This window comes from Pteropus alecto, unplaced genomic scaffold (genome assembly GCF_000325575.1).
Source record: "Pteropus alecto unplaced genomic scaffold, ASM32557v1 scaffold33, whole genome shotgun sequence".
NCBI classification, from domain to species: Eukaryota; Metazoa; Chordata; class Mammalia; order Chiroptera; family Pteropodidae; genus Pteropus; species Pteropus alecto.
This window is the reverse complement of record NW_006435762.1, coordinates 3,148,921-3,173,973: the sequence shown is the minus strand read 5'-3', so window position 1 is coordinate 3,173,973 and position 25,053 is coordinate 3,148,921. Positions and strand designations below refer to the sequence as shown.

Sequence of the window (25,053 nt, the reverse complement as noted above, 5' to 3'; positions counted from 1 at the left end):
TAAGATGGCTTGAATCAATTTTATTGGCATTAAAAGTTTTCATTTGGAATTCAATCCACGATCTACACAAGTTATTTACAAGGCATGAAAATGGAAACAGCACAAAATACAATTGAGGTATAAGCTAAGAGCACAGTATGTCATGTTTCAATAAATATAATTCAAAATTTGTAAACTAAGTAACCAGATAGATGAGTCTTGTTTTATAGTAAAACCATATAAAATATTTATTTCACGTGAGGTAGAGGACAGTTTTGTGTCATGTAATGCAACCAACCACAGCAATTTTAACCATAAAACTATACATCATTGGCAAATTTTTAAATTGAATTATGGTCAATATAGTCAACAATTTATTTCAACAGTTGCAGAACAGGTATTTCATTTACTGCCTTCACAGATTAAAAATTCTGAAATAATTTAAGACTACTGTGTTGGCTTAATAGTATCAGGATAAACAAATACTTCTAACAGAATGGTTGAAAGCATGTATATTTTACTTCCCCCAAACTATAATTCCCCAAAAGATATCCTATATTTAGCAATTTTTAGTAGGACTTTTTTAAACTAGAACTACTTTAAGTATGCTGTGCTTTATTTTCAAATGAGGTATCTATATTAAAGAAAAAAAAATCTTATAAATTCTTTTACATTCAACTAATTTAATATACTATTTTGTTTTCTGGGCTTAATTTTTAAATTTTAGTTTTTACATTTGAACACTTTCTAATTCAAAAACAGTAGCACTATATAAGACATTTAATTCTATTACTTAAAAAAAAAGGCCCCAATTTTTATTGTGTAGTTTAAAGCCATTTAAAATGGAAAGATTTTACAAAAACAAAAAAACCAAAACACTGTCCTTTTAAACAAAATGTAATATAGAATACCTACATGAATTTTTCCAATAATGGAAATGCTTAAGTACTCTATACTTGAAAAAAAATTAAGCCGTTTATTCAATCCCACAATGTATAATACAGCAGTAATATGTCCCTTATTGCTGACAGCTTCAATATAAACTATAAACAAGTAGTTCCAAGCACAGAAATAGATATACAGTATGAGCACAACTTTTGTTGTTAATTTTTAATGTCCTGTTGTATGAATTAAATGCACAAAAGCAAATAAAAATGAAGATTAGTCCCTAAACAATCAAAATATGTCTTTTCATTAAGAAGAAAATTTTAGCTCATCAAAAGCCTTCAGCACCAGATTTACAATTAATTTTAGAGAAATACCTTGAGCATGTTTCATATTGAGTTTCCTTATCATTTTATTTTCCTTCAAAAAGTCACAGGTGTGCAAATAAATTGGTTGTTTTGTCTAAAAATATATGGATAACCTGCAAATATCATTGTACTTGGTCTATTTCACCTACTTTAGTAACTGGTTTTTAATTCAATATGTACAAATGATTTTATATCTCAATAGGTAATATATTAAGTATACTATAAAATTAGTTCAAGAAGCATAAAAGCATCCTAATTCTCATGGACACAGAAATTCAAGCTAAAGAATATGCTTCACAAAACTAAAGCACAAGCCAAACCTATGTTGTTGGTTAAATCTTTTCATAGTGTTACAAGTTGCATTTATGAAATTAGGGTGGTTTTGAGCTTCCTCGAAGACAGCAGATTTTACATTTACTACCTTTATAGATTTGGTACCTTTTTCTCATAGAGTACAGAAACTATCATCACCCAAATTAAATATCACCCATCACCCAGTAAGCTAGTATTCTATCTTTTCTTCCTTCTAAAGATGCTCTAGCACTCTCGATAGGCCGTTCCTTCAATGCAGCTTTTTAAAGCATTTTTATATTTTTCCTAAAAAGAACATTACAAAATCTGAGGGAAAATCTGCTTACCTAATGATTTAGCACACAAAACAACACAAACTTTAAACTAGCAATCAACACACAAAATGAGCATGCAAAGAATAGAAGAATAAGTTTATATGGATAAGATATTTTAGCAGAGGACACTTTTATTAAACTGACAAAAACAGATACTACACTTGATCTTAGCCAAAAGGCTGAGATGTGATAGAGGCCACTTTTAAAATATTACAAAATCTCTATATTTTCAAGCTATGTGGTGCAGTTTAACTTAAAATTATTTTTAACTAGAATAGGTATAATATTTACAAGTGACTAAAAAACTATTTTCAAGGAAGTTAAGACAGAAACCTATGGCACATCGAAGTATCTTCTGGAAAATGAAGACTACACAATTTCACGTAACAAGTTTTCATTATGTGAAGAACTAGAAAAAATATTTCTTTACTCAATTCTAAATTAAAAGTTTATGATAAAGTGTTTAAGCATTGCTTAGAATTTTGCAATTCTAAGTAAAATATTGCAAAGATGAAGCAATTTATTTTAGAAGTTTTGGGTTGAAACTTAAGTAAATTTAACATTTACTAAATAACAAACAGAAAGATCTTGAGTGAATTAGAAAAATAAATGAAACTACAGGAGCTTGAGTTTGTCTCTTAAAAACCTTAGCTGTAACACGGGTAATTCACAACTAAAGCGAAACTGTATCATAAAATGTCTTTGTGATTTTTCTTTCTCCAGATCTAAATAAAAAGTATTATGAGGGTAGGTCATTTTAAATTTGTTCCTCTACGTCATTTTTACATTTGTTCCTCCTTGAGAAGATTCTAAAAGTCAACAAATTTAATTGCAGGATTGATACAGTAAAATTTAAATGGAAAATAGATAATACACATTTAGATTACACTCTTGCGAAGAAACTATACTTTGGGGAGTACAAAAATTCATAAGCCCGATCCTGTCTGATCTCAAGCTAAGCAGGGTCAGGCCTGGTTAGTACTTGGATGGGAGACCACCAAGAAAGATCAGGTGCTGTAGGTGTAAAAAATAAAAAAATAAAAGGTTGTAAATTGACAAGGTCCTTGCAATCTGTGAGGTCAATCAAGGGTTGCCTCACCTAAAAAAAAAAAAAAAGGAAGTACAAAAATTCATTTAGGATACATTAGTATCACTAAGCAAAATATAAAAATAACTAGTTTAACCTACTGATTTTTGAAGATCTGTATCATTTGAGTAGCTATCATTTACGCTGGGAACAGCATATAACCTTAACTCTAGCTGATTTATTTTAAAAATAAACTTAGCTCTCAAGTAATTTCATTCAGTACCTTATGCAAGAACATGAGAAACATAAAATTCATGGGATAAGAATATCAATTAATAGTAGCTTCAGGAAACTTCTTTTAAAAAATGCATACTAAGAATTTTACTGAATATCTTTTAAGCCACGAATTAACTAATAAGAAATTTGCCATTAAGGAATGAGACTTTACTGTGCAAAAAAAAAAAAAAAGTGCAGAAGATGTTGCCCCTCTACCAAACTACAGAATTCCTCTCTTCTAAAAATTATCTAAAAATCTTTTAGTAGCAGATGACTATATTAACCTATCATACACTAATCAGTTGACTGTAAATTCCTGATTTTGATAATAAGTAGTAATTGAAATGGTCCATTCGGGCAAATTTTGATAAGACAACATTTAAACATACAAAAGTCCAAAATAACCTTCAAGGCATTTAATATTTTACAATTTAAAGGAAAACAAATTATATAAATTTCAGTAAGACCCATAACTACATATAAAAACTGTACAGGAAGATTATGGATTGTATAGAAACTGATGTACATCAACAGTATCAGTTTTTCTCAAGAACATTAACATTTCACACCACTATTAACATAAACAAAAGTTCAGAAACTTTTACATTTTATTCTCTCTCTCCTGACATTTCCTCATAAAAAAAATAATTCTAAATATAACCACGTATAAACCAAAAATCAAATTACAACTGCTTCTTGTGTTTAGCAGCAGGATTATAACAAAGCATACTATCATTCCCCATTTATGCCCACGGGGTGTGCTATAACTTCATCAATGAAATTCTTCTTTTGATAAAATGTCTCTTAGGAGACATTAAAAAGAAGAAAACTGATGGAAATTCACTCCACAGTATGAACAAAATAAAAGCAAATTTTGTATATAATAATAAATATATCAACTTAGAAAGTAGATCGTTAATGGAAAAAACTGGAGATTCAACCCCTTAAGCTCTATATATTTGAAATATGACACCACCATTGTTATCTAAAATTGAGTCTGAAATATGGATAACAAAATTGACCACAATTATTTTCCACCATACAATGCAGCTTTTAAAAAGTATGCAACTGTTAAATTTGCATTAGAAATATAGGCAGGTCATCTAATAGTTGAAACCACAGAGTACTGTTACTAAGCTGGTTGCAAAAAAAAAGTACAAAGAAACATACATTTCCATTCATTTGGAAAATGTAAAAATTTATGTACTAATATATATAATTTCTTCATTTTCTCTGATCTACAAATGGATAAAACACCTAAGTTATCTTCATGCAGATAAACGGTTCGGAATTCAATTAGCAAAGCAAACAAACAAAATAAACCCTGTCGAGAATACACAGACGAATCTCTTTAAAGGTTTCTATTCTTTAGCAGTCTTTGATTTCAAAATCTGCAGCTTTAGCTCTTTTATCATCATTTCTAACTTCTGTCTTGCCTCCCGTTCCTGTCTGAGTTCATCTTGGAGTTCTTGCCTATCCGCCTCGGCATGGTCCAATCTCTGTCTTAATTCTGCCAACTGTGTGATTTAAAACAACTTTGTCAGTTTTCATTCAGTTTTGTGTTTCCATTTAATCCTCACATAATGGCAAAGATCTTCCTTCAAATTCATCTTTATAAAATGAGCTATTTAATGCATACTACAATCTTTTGAATATCTAATACTATTAATCTGACTTTGATATGACATTGAACTGAAGGAAAAACAAAGGGTTGAGAGAACTGAACACCTAGCATATTTTCATTATGCACTAGCTTTAGCACACCTCTCATCATCACCGCCTACTCATGTTAAGTGTTATTTGTTCATCTTCTCCAAGTTCATTTTTGCTCCAGTGTTTTTAAACAGTGGACAACAGTTCATGTTTATTAATTTGTTGGTCTGAAAGCTAATGTAAAGCTACATTAAAATATAATATAACACTTGATATTCAGATGGAGATTAGCAATTTGGGCAACTAAACTATGGAAACCCAATAAAAGTTTAAAGTAATAAAGCAATCGAGGTCAAAAAATCACCTTGGATGATATAGCATAAAGTTATCTATAACAGAACTATTTTGAAATCTAACCCAATAAAATGAGCTTGACAAAAAATAATTTCTTTAACAGCTTCAATTTCCATGTTGAAAGGGCACTACAAACAGTAATTCTTACCTGTGCCGCATATTCAGCTTCTTTGTCTTTTTCCAAATTTGAGTCGCAAGTACATTTTTGCTTCATTACCTGCTCTAATTTTTTCTCTAAGTCTTTCTGTTCAACATAAAATTCTTCCATTCTTTGAGCATGTTCATTCTGTAAAGATTCAAGCTCTTTCTGTAAATTCTGCTGTTCTTCAGTGAGTTCCTTCATAGCTTTTGAACTATTCAACAATTCAACTTCCTGTAATATTAAAAAATCACAATATAAATTGTATTTACTTTATTTCTATCATGTTAAAAATTTCAATTCAGGAAAAACAGGACATATAATAGCTAAAAGTCAGTTGTCATATCAGTTTTATGTAGAAGTAATTATCTTGAAAAACTATTTTCTCTAAAAACAAAGTACATTAAAATTGCTTGAGTATAAAACTGAATAATCTTAAATATATCAGCAGCATCTCATCTTGATTTATCTTAAGAATATGCAAAAGTATTTTTTCATAATGGGCTATTATTTAGATAATAATTTTACCATCTGAAGTTGTTGCTTCTTCTGCAAAATTGAGTCCAATTTTTCTTGCTGTTTTACATAAGTTCTCATTGCTTCTTCCATGATTTTTCCCTTATCATCCTCACAAATGACATCTTTGACAAGAAGTGGAGATGAAGCTGCAGTATCATGGTCAATTCCCGCCTTGCTTGTGTCTCTGACTGAGTTGCAAGTGGTAGACTCGGGTTTCTTTTTACTTACAGAATTATTTGAGATGAATGGATCTTTATAAAGCAAAAATGAAGAAAAAGAGTATGAATATCACTCTTAAAAAGTCACTAGAGCAATCCATAGATTAAAAACTAATCCCATTTACAAATGAAATAAAAAAATACTTATAAATTTAACAAAAATCGTACAAGACTCGAACAATAAAAACCACACAACATCATTGAAAGAAATTAAAGACCTAAATAAATGGAAAGGTATCCCATGTTCATGGATTAGAAGACTTAATATTGTTAAGAAGGTGTCATGAACTGAATGTTAGTGACACCTTCCTGCCTAGAATTCGTATGTTGAAATCCTGACTGCCAATGTGATGGTATTAGGAGGTGGGGCCTCTGGGAGGTGATTAGGTCATACATATAGAGCCACTACGATGGGATTTATGCCCTTATAAAAGAGATTCCAGAGAGCTCTCCTATGCTTTCAACCATGTGAGGACCCAGTAAGAAGATGGCTATTGTCTACGGCCATGCCACCCTGAACACACCCGATCTCGTCTGATCTTGGAAGCTAAGCAGGGTCAGGCCTGGTTTGTACTTGCATGGGAGACCACCTAGGAAGACTAGGTGCTGTAGGCATTAAAAAAAAATAAAAAAGATGATGGCTATGAACCAGGAAGCAGGCCCTTGCCATACACCAAATTTGCTGATGCCTTGACCTTACACAGTTCCTCCAGAACTGTGAAAAATAAATGTTTATGATACCAGCAGTCCCCAACCTTTTTGGCACCAAGGACCAGTGCTCCTATGAGAATCTAATGCCTGATGATCTAAGGTGGCGCTGAAGCACTGGGGTGCGACTGCATATACAGATGAAGTTTTACTCACTTGCCCACCACTTATCTCCTGCTGTGCAACCCAATTCCTAACAGACCATGCATGGACTGGTACCGGTCTGTGGCCCAGGGATTGGGGAACCCAAGTGTAAGCTACCCAGTCTATGGTACTTTTGCTATAGCATCCCAAATGGACTAAGACAGCTGGTAATACTCACCAAACTAATCTACTTTTTCAATGCAATATATATCAAAATCCCAGTTGGCTTTGTGGCAGAAACTGACAAGCTAATTCTAAAATTCATATAGAAATGCAAAGAATCCAAAATAGCCAAAACAATCTTGAAAAAGAGTAACAAAGTTGAGGACTCACAGCTTATTACAAAGCTACAGAAATCAAGACTGTGTATAGTACTGGCATAAGGATTAAGATCATAAATAAACCCATACTTATATGGGCAACAGGTTTTCAACAAAGGCACCATGACAATTCAATCAGGAGAGAATATTCTTTTTGACAGTGCTGAGACAACTGTATCCACGTACAAACAATGAAGTTGAACCTCATACCATATATAAAAAGTAACTCAAAATGCATAAAAGACCTAACTGTAAGAGCTAAGACTCTTCTATGTAAATCTTTGTGACCTTGGTGTTTTAGACATGACACCTATAGAGAACCAAAGAAAAAATAAATTAGATTTCATCAAACTTTAGAACTTGCGTGCTTCAAAGGACACTAACAAGAAAATGAAAAGACAACAGACAAAATGGCAAATGATATATCTGATAAAGGTCTAGTATCCAGAATATATAAGGAGCTCTTAAAACCCAATATAAAGAGAAATAACCCAATTTTAAAATAGGCAAAGGATCTAAATATATATTTCTCCAGATTTGCAATGTCCAATAAAAACATGAAAAAACACTCAATATCATTAGTCACTGAGGACTGTAAATCAAAACCATGAAATACCACTTCACAACCACTAGGATGGTTATAATCAAAAAGACAGACAATAACAAGTGTTGACAAAGATGCAGAAATTAGAACCCTCATAAAGTGCTAGTGGGAATGAAATTGTGCAGCTGCTTTGAAAAACAGTTTGACAGTCTATGTTAAACATAGAGTTACCACATCAAACAACAATTTCACTCCTAAATATATACCCAAGAGAAATGAAAACATACATCCACATTAAAACGTGTGCGTAAGTGTTTAGAACAGCCAAAAAGTAGACACAATACAAATGTCCATCAACTGATGAACAAAACATGGTAAATATCTATCCACACAATAGAATATTATTGAGCCATAAAAGAGGAAAGTACAACATGAACTGAAAAAATATGCTTAGCGAAAGAAGCCAAACAACAAAAGGCCACAACATATTGTATGATCTCTTTTATATGAAAATGTCCAGAGTCTATAAAGACAGAAACTAGATTAGTGGTTGACAGAGGCTGGGGAACGGGGAGAATAGACAGTAACTTCTAATGGATTCCAGGGTTTCTTTTAGGGTGAAGAAAATGTTCTGAAATTAAGCAGTTGTGATCATTGCACAACTTTTGTGAATTTACTAAAAAACCACTGAATTATACCCATTAAAAGCATAAATTTCAAGGTATGAATTATATCTCAATTATTTTAAGGTACTAGAATTCATTAACCTGGGAAATAAAATATAATGAAAATAGAGTATAAAGGTACATTCAAATTATTTACCATATTTAAATCCAAAGAAAACTAAACTTTAAAAATCTCAAAATTAAAGTACAGAAAACTCCCCAAGAATCTCAATTATCTATGTAAACAGTTAAATGACTAGAAGACTCTTCAACTGCTCTCAAAAAGCTGAAATAACTGTTAAACTTATCTAAGCTATAAGCAAAGCTCTGCAGCTACATGGAGGGTAATATAAGAAGCATTTAAGCAAACATATCTTGTTTGGTCTGCGCTGTAACTAGGCAGCTTTTTTTTTTAGATATCCAGCCAGCGTTCTGCATTCATGCCATCTGCCTGGCTCCCACAGCTATGAGTTTTCTATCCTTCCTTATCCCACGACTAAGTTTCCCTGAGTCCTATACCCAACTACTGTTCCATATACTTCTTAGCATTATTAAACAGGTTCTCAGTTCACAGCAAATTAGAAAGAAAAATAAGGACCTTCTGAAGAAATCTGACAGCAAAGAAAAGGCAGGAAGGGGAAAAAGTAATTAGACAAAAATCACTTGCAGTATGAAGCCATGTAGCCTATACATCAATCTCATTAGCCTCTATAACTATCGCCATTCTACAAAAGTACAGCAACTGAGGTTCTAAATAGTCACTCCGAATTTTGAAAGGTGGCATTTTCTACAATAAAAGCTTCAATTACCTGAAAAGTTCTCTTAAATAGAAATCCTCTTTGAAAATGCTGAATAGGTGTTTATTAGACACTTGATTTTTAAAAAGATAAGTTCTGAATACTTACCTAAACGGCTACATAATTCTCTACTTGTTTTTAAATCCATTTTTTCCTGTTCCTCCAGTGAGACATCTGGATAAGACACTGTTTTCTGATGTTTCCCACTACTGTGAGGCTTCTCTGACTGTCGTGGTAAGGATCTACTTGCCTCTGTCTTTGTGATCTCTTTAGACTGGGATACAGCAGAAGTAAGTGACACATTTGGGGCAACCACTTTATCACACATGTATAAGTAGTAGCTGAAAACAAAGAAAGGCATAATAAGACATGTGTTACCTTTAGGTAAAAAGCAAAATGTGTTACATCTATTTCAATGGTTAAACTTTTTTTTTTTTTTTTTTCCACCAAAACAGACAACATAACAACTCAGAAAATAAGGGGCATAAAAAAGAATTCTTGAAAAAGTCAGTACTTTAGGCAATAAGAGCAAAATTACAAGAAATTTTTGTTATTTTGCACAAAGTAATTTCTAAGCACAAAAAAGGTACTCACTGGAAAAGAAAATCAGTCTCTTCTCCTACCTTCAAAACCACTTGAGAACTAAGAGCATGAAGTACTTTACAGCTCTGAGTAGGTAAGGTTTATGCCAGAAAGAAATCAAGACTATATGCTACTTTGGAGGACCATTTTCTTGCCTATCACCCCTCCAAAGGAAGAAATCATTGCTCTTTGTTATAGTGAGGCTGATTCAGTCCCGCCCTGTATGGCTATGGCTGGGTTAACCACAGGCCTAATGAGGAGCTCCCAGGGCCCTTACAAAGCTCTGAGAGAGAACAGGCACTCTGAATGCTGCCCCAGCTACTGGGCAGTCCTTGAATCAAACTCCACAGAACAATCTTCCTAAAATACTTTAGTACTTCCTAAGTATTTGATAAAACAGCAATAACAAACTGCAAAACTAAGATCGAACTAAGATAATTTTTATTTAAAATATAAAAACTTGATTTTGAGTGAGGGGTGTAGTTACAATGAAAGCTTCTAATTTTCAAAAAGATTTCTTTTTAAAACATCAAACTTGCACACTAGACTCTTGAAGAGTTGGTTTACCTCTTGAAAGGAAGTAAGGAAATTAAAAGAAAACTTTCATTTTTTACTTCAGGGAAAAGGGGAAATGACCTCTTTCTAGAAAATAACACAGAAATACAAGAAAAGGTTATCTTAAATATTCAACACAATTTATAATTCATTTCACTGATTAATAAGAAAGTAAAGCTAAATAATGAATTCCCAAAGCCTAGAACAGACCTAACATATAGATGTTGGTTGAATAAATTAATGAATGAATGAACCAACAAACAAATGAATAAACTAACGAGCTAATATCCACTCACCTGGGGTGTAATAATGAATGTGTCTGAGAAACATGATCATGTTCCTGCTTTATAACAGGATACCATGACGGTAATTCCATTCCTGATGGTGTATCTATCTGTAGAAAAATGCAGAAGGGAAAGTTTATGGAGAGAAGATATTATGGTTAAAATTTTAATGTGTCAATCTGATAGGGCCTTAGGGTATCTCTGGAGAACCCTGACAAAGAAGAGTTACATTAATTACGGTCATCTTCTAATAAGACAATCTTTCCTTAAAGTACCATGTCTAGTCACTTGAAACTCAAAGAGACTGCTACATGAACTCTCCCATCACAAGAAGTTTCACTATGCATGTTAACATGGATTCCCACAAGTGATCTGATCCAATTTTATACTTATGGAATCTATTTTTTAAATCCATTTTAAATAATAGTATTCTGCAAATGTACAGCATTTATAAGTTGGTTCTTCTACAATCAGCTAGAATATACTCCATTCATATTGTATTTATTAGCATGTAACATTCTACATCAATAAATACTTTGCCAAACTAAATGTGAATCCACTTTGCTAATAACACATATCAGTAAACCATATTTCCTCATAAACTGTACCTGTAAATAAAAAAGGTAACTGGCTACTTAATGAATCTACCTGATAAAAACTTTATACATCCTGCTTAAGTCTAACAAATACTTCATTATGTAGATATCATTATCTGTTTTATAGGTTAGAAGACTGAGGTTCAGAAACTGAGAAAGAATAAATAACCTGTGTTACTAACTGCTCCCTTATTTTGGTTTGCTTTATTACTTTGTCTCCCCTCCGTATACACACAAATATTTCATATTATAGTAATTACCCTGCTCTTTTGGGAAAAGGGTGTCTTAAAAGAGGGCAATTCACTAATGGAGAAGGGGAAAATGAACTGAAAGGAGGCATGGTTCAGGTGAGCAACAAATGTAGGAGGTTAACAGACAAATCTAAGAGTGAGGGAGAAGGGAATTGGGATTGAGATAAAGGAAAGATGGGACAAAAAGGAGAGCTGGATATTCTTTGGACCCTGCCTCTGAGAGGCTCCATTCCCTTCTGCAACTAGCTAAGGTGTGTGGAGAATGACATCCTTATTCGAGGATGGATAAACACCACACTCAGGGGGACAGCCACTAAATACCAAGGAATTAGGAAAACTGTCCCACCTGACATCCTAATATTCAGTTCAGAACCAAGAAACTAAGTAAAATGAATGAAAATATCTCCAGATGCTAAGCAGTTGTGATTAAAGCAAAACCAATTCATAAACTGTCCATGGTTTGATCAGGGAGCTCTTGCTAATGGAAGAAACCAATGAGGGATGAAAAACCTCAGGAGAGGCCTGAGAAGTAACCCACTGTGCCAACACAACAGGCTGAAAATGGAAAGGAAACAGCTTTGGAGCATACATTACATAACTTGACCAATTAGATGATTCAAAGCCAATTAAAAGCCAAAAACAAAAATACAGTAATTTGTATTGGTAGGAGACTGACATTTTTGTTGAGAATCACTAGGCAAGAAGTTTGAAAAACTAACAAGACCACAAGATGATGGGGCGGGGGGAAGGGGGGTACAGAATCACATTTTTAAAGGATTAAAGAGTTGAGGATTCAGTGATGGCCTCTAGCCTCTAGAGTAGATTTAAAAAAACAAAAACAAAAAACTTCATAATCCTGATCAAATATTCTAAAGAAGTTCAGAATCTGAGGCAAAATCAACTGCTTATTAATAAAGTAAACCAATCACTTGTTTACATAGTTTCTCAATCTACAGCTCAGTTCTACCAGTAAATTAGAAAGGGAGCTGACTGCTGGCAACAGAAATACTAAATGATAGATGCTGGGTGACAGTTGACAGCCTAAGGAGAGGAGAATTACAGAACGTAAATATAAAAACTGATTCAAAAAGCGAAACAATTTGAGAGATTTTTTATAGGGTAGGCAAATAATTCAATATATCTCAACTGTCCCCGACCCTTATCACAACATAGTATAGTAACCAATGTTTAAGAAGTCTTGAGTCAACATGACATCATTAAATTATATTCTATATTTATACCACATATAAATAGTATGTCAGATACATATATACCATACTACGTACCACTTAAAAAGACTGAAAACTATTAAGACATTGTAGAATTCATGACAAAGTTTAAAGTTTTAAAAAACATGGTGCTGAGAAAAGTAGCTTCATTATCCAGAAAATTCACTTAGGCAGAACATTTGCCACCCCAACACTGTATGATAAAAGAGGTGTTAATTAGCATGGATAAGCTCACACTAACAAATCAAGGAAATATAAGATCAGCTTGAATTAAATAAGAATTTCTTTTCTATAAGTCATTTGTTAAATTCATTATTCAGAAAATAAAAATTCCACTTTAAATCAGTTTTATATTTGAAACAATGTACTGCCCAAGAAATAAACTGTTTCCAGATTTTTAAAATTAAAATTACTAAAACTGATTTATATGTTCAAAAAGTTTTCCTATTATGGATATCTGGAATCTCAAATCTTCAGAATAGCAAATTCTAAACTTCGGCCAAAGATCTTGACTTAAAATCTGACTCAATTTTGATCATTTCAAAACTCTACAGCTTGATTTGTGTAAGTTTTACTTTTATTCATGATTTAAACTCAAGTATCTTTATTGGATGGGAGACCACCTAGGAAGACCAGGTGCTGTAGGCATAACAAAATAAAAAATGAAGGATTGTAAACTGACAAGGTCCTTGCAATCTGTGAGGTCAACCAAGGGTTGCCTCATCTTAAAAAAAAAAAAAAAAAAAAAGACAAACTCATGTATATCTATGTTTCTACACTTCAAATGCCACCTTAAATAATTGTTAGTACATTTAAACATCCATCCCTCTCTAGTTTCTGTCCCTTATTTGATCTCCTATTCTCACACAATCCCACTAACAGAGTTACAGATTAGGGGTTCTAAGGAAATCTTCCTTAAAGATCAACTAGTGTAGTCCCCTAGCCAATGTCTGAATTCCCTATTCAAAATCCCTGATGAGTGGCTGCTGGGTCTCAACTTGAACAGCAGCTTGAGGTCAAGGAGTGTCTTACTTTTGTATTTTCAGTATCTAGCAGCAAGCCTGGCATGTAGTAGGGATTCAATAAATATTTGTCGAATGAATTCTGAATGACAACATTGCTCATTAATTCCCAGGGTGGCCTTTTATAAGGTTATTCTGCTACCAAGATAGTTACAAGATAGTCTCTTTCACATTCCATATCCTACTCCAAGAAGTACCAGAGGCCCAAAGGTCTTTGGGATGTACTTTTATGGATCAGATCCACAAATTAAATGTAAATGATGGGGAAATGTACAACACCAACCATAATAAAATGTTGAGAGTTAATTTTACCTAATATGCTGTGGTAAGCCATAAATACATTTATAACAAATTATGCCAACTGCATGTTAAAAATAATTAAGAAAAGCACATATTACACAACAGAACATTCACAGGCATGCCAGATTTTTTCATCTAGTCTGCATTTATGTCAACATACAAATTAGGTCTTCAAAAAAAGAACAACATAATTAAATCGCATAGTAGTAAAGCTACTACTGATCAGGAATAAAAATTAAGATACCAAGAGATGTGCATCTATTGCCTTTTATCTTACCTTTCAATATTGAAATAATTTATTCTGTTTGTGTATTTAAACATTAAAATAGAATACATTAAATGATTTGGCAAAGGAGAGAAGTAGATCACTTAGTAGCTTAAGCTAGAGCCTTAACATTTTTAAATGCTTTTGTCACCCAACTTCCCTATCATTATCTACCACAAAATGAACGGATGGCATTCTCCACTGAAGCACATAAGAAAAATATCAGGCATATTATTTCATTCTAAAAGTTCTTTCTCTAGGTCATAAAACAATAAATAATGTCTATGAAAGCAAAATTTAAACAATACCAAAATATATGAAGGAGGTAATTTTAAATAAGTAAAAATTAGGGAATGTTTTATGAAAGTTTCTCTAAATTTCAACTTACTGTGTTATGTATACATGACCCTTTGATAATCAGACTTCCTAATAAAGAACCATTGTATTTTGGAAAAACAATGCTTATTAGTCTCACAATGAAATAACTTAGAGAACTTGATTTCATTTACAAAAAAAAAACCCAATAAGCATTTTTGTCACCACCTTCTAGATACAACAGCAATTTCACCCACTCAGCACTATTCATAAACAAACATTCCAATTTGCATTAAAAAAAATCTTAAAATTCCTAGACTTATCTTCAATAACTTTGCTTTTAAGTGACACTCTAGTTTTTAATTACAGTAACAGATTAATATTTATGACCTTTAAGTCCTAGTGACAAATATTGATGAACTAAAGAAAGACAATGCCTCAAAATATTGGTAGGATTTTCAAAATCCCCCTAAAAATCAAAATTAAATCTTTTTAAAATATGTGGAAAAGTTATTTTTAAAAATATAAAAGGTAAAGATTATACATTTTAGTATTCATAAGACAGTAAATGTAAGGGCTATAAGTTGCTAAATTTAAGTCTATCCTCCTAATGGTATGATTAAATAAGAAATATTAAATACACATTACAACATAAATCATTAGCAACCTTACTAAACACATGACTGAATACATAGTTAAGCAACAACTCCTTAGGTATAAAGTGAATATACCTGTAAAGGTCTTTTTACTGTGTATAACAGTTAAGACATTTAAGTGGTCAATAAATGATTTCAGGACACAAGAGACACCCTGCTATTCAGCTGCCAACAACTCTTACCAAAAGAAACTGAATCTCTCTCAGTACAGGATCAGGTTTCCTCAGTACTTCAACATGTTGTGAATGAGTGTTTCAACAACTGAAACAGGAATAGTGTTACAAGGTAGCAAATAGCTACTTAAGGGATTTTAAGGCTTAGTCTTGTGCCTCACTTCACTGTCATTATTAGAATTTATCAACCTAAAGCAAAACTGGAACAATATGATCTAAGCATCTGCACTAACTTACCAAAGACAGATCTTCCACTAACTTACCAAAGACAGATCTTCAGGAGTTATAGCAAGGACTGCCGTTCCCCTACACTGAAAGATCATACCACCTACCTCACAAAGCCAATTTAAAGTGATTAAAATGCTCACAGGAAAAGCAAAGGCTTATTTTCTTAAAATGTGCAACTGTTAAATTCTTCATGGAAGCTAAGCCATGTGAAGTCAGTAGTATATCACTCCCTTTACAACTTGAAGGAAAAAGAACTGATAAAAAAAAAAATCTATTAATTCCTGGGACTTTTGCTTTTCTATCCCATTTCAGTATATATGCTATAAAAAAAAAAAATTATGATCTTAGATTATTTTGGCCTTTACCCAATGTAAATTGACAACAGCAAAGTGCAGATTAACTAATTTACCCATACGCAATGTACTCTATTTTTTATTTTACTCTATTTTGCTTTGTTTTGTTTTTAATGCTGGTGACCCACTAAATTGATTTCATGGCTTCCTGGTTCTTTCTCACCTGGGGTTCTCAAGAGAATAAGGCCAAATGTCCCCAGGCATCCATTGTATGCAATAAATTACCTTCTCTACAAAGTATTTAAAATGGTACTATATACCATCCTTGGGAGAAATAACAAACCATCACTCATATCTTTTTCTGAAAGGCTTAATTCTCCTCTCATGGAACCCCAGATTTAAAAAAAAAAAAAAAAAGGCTGCATAAGTGATAAACTGCAATTTGAAAAATACTGCTCTAAGCAAACTATCTTAAAATTGGTCCAAAAATATTACTATTTCAATAACTAGTCCTGTATTAACACTTGTGCAATGTAGAGATGCTTTTGCACAGATTTACAAAGCATTACATATGCAAAGGAATAAATTACAATGGTAAATTTACTCCATTGTAAAATGATGAGGAACGTGTTTTCTTAGTATTTACAATGGGTCTGCATTGCTTTCAAAATCACACCAAAGAATTTTAACATGGAATAAAAGCCCTAGTATTTTTTACCAAAATGGTCTTTAGTTTCTTAAACTTTTATTCCTTGTTCTCATATGATAAACAAAATATACCCTTTAAATGCTATTTGAAATCTCAAATTCAGTATCACGAATAAAAATAAAATGCTTTCTTTAAAACTAATCATATGCTCTTCCTCAAAGATCACTGGTAACTTTATAGGGCTACTAAGACTTTTCATTCTGTTATTCAAATCGTTATTAAGCATCTACCACATTCTAGATTCAGAAACTAGATGAATTCCTGCCTTAGGACACTTTCATCTACTGTTTATGTACATATTTCTGTGACACACTTCTAAGTCTTGAAATCAAAATGACTTGTAAATTAATTGTATATCTTTCCTATTCATTCCTCTTTCTGCCTACCATGGTGCTATAACACTGTAGTAATGAAGCGAACTACGCCTTAAAAAACCGGTGTATGGTTTATTTATATATTCCTTTTGCTTTTTGTAGTCTAATAAAATCTTTATTTTATGTATATAAACTCTCAACAGACCAAAATTCTATATGTAGGCAAAATACAGGTTCAAGCCATTACTAAAGCTATTCATAACTAGTTCTATCTCTTTACTTGAACAAATTGAGTTCTGGCTCCACAATCACTTTCCACTCCCAGAATTCTAAAGAGACTGAAATTAACCCAATTCCTGTTTACATCCTTGTACTCCCAGTGGCATAAATTATAATGTATGCATAGCTATGAGAACACTATTGGCTGATTAAACACTGATTCCTTGAAGTTTAATTTTTTCAGACCAAAAGAATAAATTTCTAAGGTTTTTCTCATAAATATTTTTTAAAATATTAACATTTTTAAATGTTTTACCATTTAACGGTAAAATGAATATATACACTCTGTATTTCCCAAACCATAAGGGGGCACTATTCCTAAAGCCATTCTAAAGATTTCATTGAAATGTCCTTATAACAATTCTTATAACCTGTTTTGCACCTTCTTTTTGCACATTTCATTTTAGTAGGTAAACAAATATCCAATTAGTGTAATTCCTGTGTACAAACAACTAAGAGTGAGATACATTTGAACCCAACACTCAGTTATCTTATTTGTCTTAAAAATATCTTCACATAATTCAAAGTAAGTCAAAATGTTTGGAGAAAGGAAAAAAAAGTCTTCAAATATATAATAGTAAATAGTTCAACCACAGTTTAAAGTATCATCCTGCATTTTAAGACCTTTAACTTCCCAAATGCTTCACATCCAAACTCTCATTTGATCAGTATTCTTATTCATTTATTTGCAAATTATGTGTTTATTAAAGGTCAAACCATCATTTCTCCAAAAAAATTCCAAATATTCTAAAATAAAAGTGGTTTTTTTTTGTTTTTTTTTTTTACATTTAATCAGTAAAGGAAAAAAAATATTCACTGAGTGCCTTGGACGTGCCAGACACTAAACTATGTTCTGGGAAAACAGGAAAAACATAGTCTCTAAACTCATAATGACAATTATTAATTTTAGAAAGTTAGACAAAACATTGATACTGGCCCCTCATAGGAATAAATACCTTACTTGATTCTGACCGATTCCCAACTTGATCAAACATATTTTGTCCCAACACTACTCTTTGTAGTCGTCCATTCTCTCTAGTGTATTTCCTTACTTCCTAAACAAGGAAGTATATTAACTTCTGAAACGAAAGTATAGTAGCTTACAGGAGTAGAGAAATTTTTTGTACTATTATCATTATTCCAATGACCTCTGCAGAAATGATGAACTAAAAGGAAAATGCAAAACTAAAAATAGTGAAATATTTAATAAGCTTTAAGAGTAAATTTTTTAGTTAATATCTTTAGGTCATCTACTTGCATCATAGATAGAGTTTGAAAATAATATCACCTTTCAAATTTTATTTACAAATGGTCCATTTGCTTAACAACCTTTTTCCCCACAGACAAGAATGTAGGATTCAACAAAATCAGAATTAGATCAAATAAATAATATCCACTGAGGATATGGAGAATCAGGAATATGATATTCTTGCATATATTTGTACATTGTGAAATATGATAACCATTTTTCTAATAAAAAGCACAAAAAACTCAAGTGATTGAAAAGATAAATAGGTTTTCAACATCATTTTGCAAAGCAACCTAGGCAGATCTAAACTCAAGTGTATTTCTTGTAGTGACCTGAGTAAAAAAGTTCAAAATATAGCTTTAGTTTCTACAAAGAATACAGTCAGTCCTTCACATAGAACACTGATCTTATACCACTTATTTCTCTCACCTAAAATACAGTTACTGTCTATGGCCATGCCACCCTGAACGTGCCCAATCTCGTCTCATCTCGGAAGCTAAGCAGGGTCGGGCCTGGTGAGTACTTGGATGGGAGACCACCTAAGAATACCAGGTGCCATAGGCGTTTAAAAAATTAATTAATTTAATTTAATATAGCTACTAAATATGCAAATTAAATACAGCTATTAGCTATGCAAATTAAATATAGCTATTAGCTATACAAATAGTTTAGTGATCATCACTAATATAATTTCCATCCTTAGAAATAATTTAATAGTTGCTATATTTCAAACAATTGCCTATTTAGTTTCAGGGTTTTTTTTTTTAATTCCAAAAACAATACTTTGACTACATAAACATATAAAATTACATTCATAGTTACACTAAACATCGTCCTTTATATAAGGTTACATTTAGTACATACATACACACACACACACACACATATATTTTTTTTAGGTCTTTCAACTTTTAAAAATGAGCTTTCCTCGGCCTAACTTGGTTTGTTTGGCAATCACAGATGATACTAAAAAATGTTTCCCAGTCAAGGAATATCTCCTTGCCCCTCTTACCAGTTAAATACCTTAGTCTAAATATAAGTTAACACAGAAGTTAAGAACCATTATACGAAACTGACTTGTTTTTTAAGTTTCCATTACTAAATTTTCTTTAGAGAAAACCAGTTAAAAGTCCTAGACCTATGTCAGAATGCCTGCATTTAACTCCTGATTCTACCACCTACCTGTTATACAACCAGGAGCATGTGACCCATCTGAGCCTGGTTTCTCATCTGAGAAACCTTGTTCAACAGACTTTCAAAAAAGAACTACCTCACAGTCTTAAGGAGTAAATTTTTTAAATGTGAAATGAAATGACAAGCATAACAAAACAACCACTCAAGTATGTATTACACATGAACCCAAAAAATCTCCTTCCTTAAAGGTTTGCTGAAATTTTTCTTAAGTTCTCTTAAATTGTTTAAAACTCATATAAAGTCGGAAACAATTCAAAATATACCAGAAACACTGTAGAAAATACTGCAAAAAATAATAGGAAAAGATGGAAAAATTCTCACATCTTCCCCAAAGAAAAAATAAATCCAAATTAATAAGTTCTGAGACAATAAAGGACTATATCCAGATGAAGGGTGGTTTCCATTTTAACCAAACCCTAGCACACTCAGTTTCAGTTAAGTAAATTCATCATCCTTTTTTTTTTTTAACCCTTATCATAGCTCTCAGATATTTTTTTCATAAACACAGAGCAGAAATATTAGGAAAAGTAGTTTATCCTAAAGAATGCAACAAAGATTGGTGAGTGAATATTTGGCAAATATTGGCAAATATTGGCAAATGCAGTCATCTATGGCCACATAAGGGCAGAAGCCCTAAATAACTTGGGGGTACACACACCATAAATATCGAATGGGGCATTCCATACTTTCAGAATATAATCTCTAAGGCACAAGCTTTACCATGGGTGCAGTCCAGCTGTAAGCAAGTCCGGCAATTTGAGAACTGGCTTGAAGTCACTCCTGCTTCAAAATCTGTTACAACTGCACATGAACAACATGAATATCTAGTAGCCACAGGCAAGGAATTTCGAAGACCTGCAGATCCTTTGGAAGGAGCAGTAGCAAACTACCCTGAATTAGTTTAAAATTATCTTCATGGGGCTTCAAAAGCAAATCACCATCTTATCTAAATTTAACTAAATTTCCCTCAAAACCCTAAGGGCACTATAATAAAGCACAGGATACCAAATCTTAGATTCTAGCCAAGTTCTACAGTTGCTGTGAATAACCTTCCGTCATTTAATATGCTCCATTCATTTCTTCTGTGAAGTAGAAAGGGCAGACATTATTTCAAGGAATAAAAATAGTGGAAAACTTAGACTCTTTAAAATGAAACATGGTCAATCTTTTGTACAAATCAAACAAAATTATACATGTAAAACTGCTCAAAAACAATGCTTGCTACATTTCAAACACTTAGTGTTAGCTATTACACTGACTTTAATCAAATAGCAAAATATATTTAAAAACTAGGCCAATAAACTGTTTAATAACCCAAATCTCATCTATAACCCAGGCATTCAAACTCACGGAATGGAGATATTAGTTTAGCCTACCACATAATACAGTGAGGAAAAAAAAATAAGTTTAAGATCTCTTTGTTGATAGGTTTTTATGTTAACATGTATTTAGTCTAAAATAACCTTTCATCTGTTCCGGCTGTCAATTTTTTAAAATTATTCCTTTAAAACAAATGTTGGTTATTAGAATCACAAATTCTTCAGTAAAATCTCTTTTCCATTTGTTTCCAACACTGATCAAGCCTAAATACTCACTTATGTAAACAATGTCAGAAATCCTAGATGTACCTTTGAAAAATGCTGTTTGGAGCTCACGACCAAAACTGTTTTGACTAGCTATTATACCATTTGGGAATGAGGTAACACCAACGTGTAAATTATCACGAATTCTAGGAAAACAACAGATTTACTCATCAAAAAGCAGGATGTGTGAGAGGATATAACTTGAGAAAGAAGCCCCAAATCCTCCACTCCCTCACTACATAATCTTGAGAAAGCCACTTGATCTGAGCCTCGTTCTCCTTACCTGTAAAATGGGAATAATCCTACTTCTCTTACTAGGTTGTTCAGAAGCTCGAATGACAACACGCACAGGAAAGTACTTTATAGACTAAAACATGTAATACAAACATTACGTGGATCCATTGTTGTTGTTGCATGTCATTTCTTAACAAATTATAATCTAAATACTTTTGATCGCAAAGTAAACCATCAGTTATTCAAAATTGCTATTAAAAAAAAACTTGCCTTAGATTGAGTTCTCTTTCCATTTCTCATGCTAAATTTCTCCTTCATTTCTTCTAAAACTATCTTCAGTTTCTTTTCTTCAGGTGTCCCTAAGTATTTTTGGTTCACATGAAGATAGCAATGCCATTTAGCTGATTCAAAGCCCCAGTGGCAAGTCCTTTTGTCAGGTGATCTGTGAGAATGCATCACAAATGTCTGGGGTGCAAACATTCCACAGCACTCCAGACACTGAATACACGGAGCATCAGGCTGAACATAAAACTGGGGTGCAAATAAGCCCTGACATTTGCCCAAGCATTCATGTTCCACTTCAAAGGCACTGCCAGTTTCTTTTAACTGAGCCAATGAGTTTTTAGCAGGAAGTATGCTACCATTTTGCGGAAAAGTACGTGGCCGCAATAAAGCATTACATAGTCTTTGTGCATCAGTTAATGTGATCAGCCCACAAGATGGGGCATTGAATGGAAGTATTCCCAGGACCTTTAAGATATGAAGCTGGTCTGAAGTACACCTTGAACAATAGATGTACAATTCGTCACACACTGTATTTATTTGCTGGAGTGAAAATTCTCGGAGAACAGAATTTAAGACTTGGGGCAAACAGAGTCTCTTCTCTCCTCCAACCTGAAAACAAGAAATTGACTCCCCTTCCAACACAGTCTGGGTAAGTTCTGTGGAGCTATCAGAAGGGATGAGCAATGGACCAGGAAGAACCTGAGGAGATGGAAGAGGCAAAAATACAGTAGGTGACATGCTTTCTTGGGAGTATCGAGCGGAAAATGCTGCTGGTCCACCCAGAGAGCTCTGACTACTTAAATGGAATTGTGCCAAAGTGTGTTTCAAACTGGGATTTAAATGTAAAGGTTCAGGCACAGAGGTACAGGTTCGCTTGACATGCTCTCCATCAGTTTCCATTGGCGTTTCATAGTCATCCAAGTGTTCCTTCTTTACTGTTGGCATCTTGTTTATCATCATTTTTCCATTTGCATGAATGTCTGTCATCATTTTTTTCACTGGAGGGCTGCCATCATCTCCCAACCCATTCATTTTTTTATTCGAGCCCTGAACCAAGGAGAAATTTGTCTGTAGGTTTTCCATTGCTAAAAACTATTGTATTAAATAAGTAAATCTGAGATTTGCATTGTTATTTAATTGCTTACTTGAAGAAAGTAATGTATACCAATACTTATGGTAACTTACTCCCATAGAAAATTTAAACTTCCAAAGAGATCTCTTCCTAAATTACTCAATAAACATTGAAATTTGTTCGGTTCTGCTTATACTCTAGTAAGATTTCACTCCAAGTACTATAAAATTTGTTTCCAATAATAAAGAATTTTAAGAGGCACAACTCTGAGGAAACTTGTTTTTTTAATTCTTCGGATACATTAACTTAAAGTTACCAATTCTCTCAATTCAAGATTTCCAGGTTCAATGCAATGGTTTGGTTTGGTTTGGTTTGGTTTTAAGCAAGACAAGTGAAAAGTTTATGAAATTACTTCCGTCATAAAACCTAGACACAAACACGAGTCAAGTGATGCACCCAAATTTAATTTTTGGCACCAAGGACAACAAAAAAAGAAAAAAAAAATCTTCTCTAAAGATGATAATCTGTTGGTCTGTGTTGACAAACTGAAGACTTGTATAAATCGTCAGGCCAGTAAGAAGAGCCTCTGACTCCACTTGAACTTTTACAATTAAAGATGATTTAAAGAAAAACTGCCCAGTTATCTTCAAGGATTACTGTTTGTTCTTCTTTTAATTAATCTGGAAGAGAAGGAAGATGGGGGGGAGGGGGGTTACATTTGAATTTGCTCCAGAGGCCAAAGGGTCAGTTTGAAACCAGTTTCTTAATCTTAAACCTGAGTTCATTTTACCAAAGGTGACACCTGAGTGATTTCTTTAAATTTAACACCAGTTAACTAGAAGAACCTTCATTTAATAAGGAAATTTGGCGAACGGGTAAAAGGAGCAATAATATCCCTCAAAAGGGAGACAGGGGTACTCCAACTCAGAATAGGAAAAACATTCTATTTGAACAGACCATCTCCCCCAAACTCCATACGAGGCTTTCCAGCTGTGTCACTTTAACTAAAACAATCCATTACTTCATCTCCTAATTTAAAAAGAAACACTAGTTTCATCTCCAAAAATCGGATAAGTTAACATATCTACCATATGTAACTAAGTTACAATCTTAAGTGCATTAATTCATCTTCAGTGTATGTTATTTTTCTGAAGTGACTATAGACAAAAATCAATTTTCCTTTAAAAGGTTAACGAATTTGATTAATGGAAGCCAGAAGCTATAGCCTCCATGCCTGGGAATCTCCATCCTTGAACAAGGCTAATCTGGGACAAAAAGCACACGGCAGACAGACCTCACAAAGACTGCAAATGGAGGAAGAGGGGGAGAAAAGATTCTTCTTCCACTTCTATCCTGAGAGAAAACCCCAAAGAATTTCAATAAATAAAAAAATTTTACCTCTCAAACTCCCAGCAATTTACCTTAAAACAGACCCAATGGGTTAAGGACCAAGGCCACTAGCCAACGTAGTGACTTTCGCCCACCACAAGAACACCCCAGCCAACGCGAACCAAGAAAAAGGGCAGAAGGCATGACCTAGAATTGGGGAGTCCCCTCATCCCTGATATCTTCCACCCACGCAAAGCCACCCACCCATCTCAAACCTGAGGGGGAGGAGGAGTGGAGGACAAGGGACCCGGGACGTTTTGGGGTGTGTGCAAGGGGGTAGTGGGAAGTAGAGGAAGAGGAGTCCCCCAAACCCCACCCGCGACTTGGGACAACCCCGAGTGCCCTCCTAACACGGTCCCACTGCGGAGGCCGCGGGGAGGACTGTGGAAATCCCCCGTGCGCCCTCTCCCCGGGAAGTTCTCGGACGTCACCCCGGCACCCCTAAAGCTACACCACCGCCCGCCCTCCCGCCCAGGGCCTGAGGAAGAAGGGTCAGCGAGCGGGTGGGGCGCCAAGCCGGAATCCCCATGCCGCCGGGCGCCGACCGACCGGGTCTAGCCCGGGGCATCCCCGCAGAGAGCAGACGGGAGGCGGAAGGGAGGTGGGACGGTGACGGGTGTCCCAGTCTCCGGGGTCCCGACGGCTAGGGTCAAGTGCAGCGCCCTTCTCTGCCCACGCCCACCGCCCGGGGTCAGCGAGGCACGATCCGCCGTAGGACACCCGCCCACGACCCCGTTGGCCCCGACCCCACCCGGGACCCGCGCATCTAGACCC

The 25,053-nt window shown here is 34.0% G+C and overlaps 1 protein-coding gene and 3 pseudogenes across 1 annotated transcript; 2 read left to right on the top strand and 2 right to left on the bottom strand.

Moving 5' to 3' along the window:
* SKIL (SKI like proto-oncogene) lies at nucleotides 1–24,615 on the bottom strand. Its single transcript, XM_006910825.3, has 6 exons — nucleotides 21,804–24,615; nucleotides 10,656–10,753; nucleotides 9,331–9,563; nucleotides 5,836–6,077; nucleotides 5,317–5,541; nucleotides 1–4,678 (listed from the first exon to the last, which is right to left on the bottom strand). Exons 1-6 carry the CDS (start codon nucleotides 22,899–22,901, stop codon nucleotides 4,523–4,525), a joined length of 2,052 nt encoding a protein of 683 aa, XP_006910887.1. The 5' UTR covers nucleotides 22,902–24,615; the 3' UTR covers nucleotides 1–4,522.
* LOC112479066 lies at nucleotides 1,928–2,049 on the bottom strand (annotated as a pseudogene).
* On the top strand, nucleotides 6,541–6,659 carry LOC112479099 (annotated as a pseudogene).
* On the top strand, nucleotides 18,968–19,086 carry LOC112479078 (annotated as a pseudogene).
* Nucleotides 24,616–25,053: the final 438 nt, after the last annotated feature.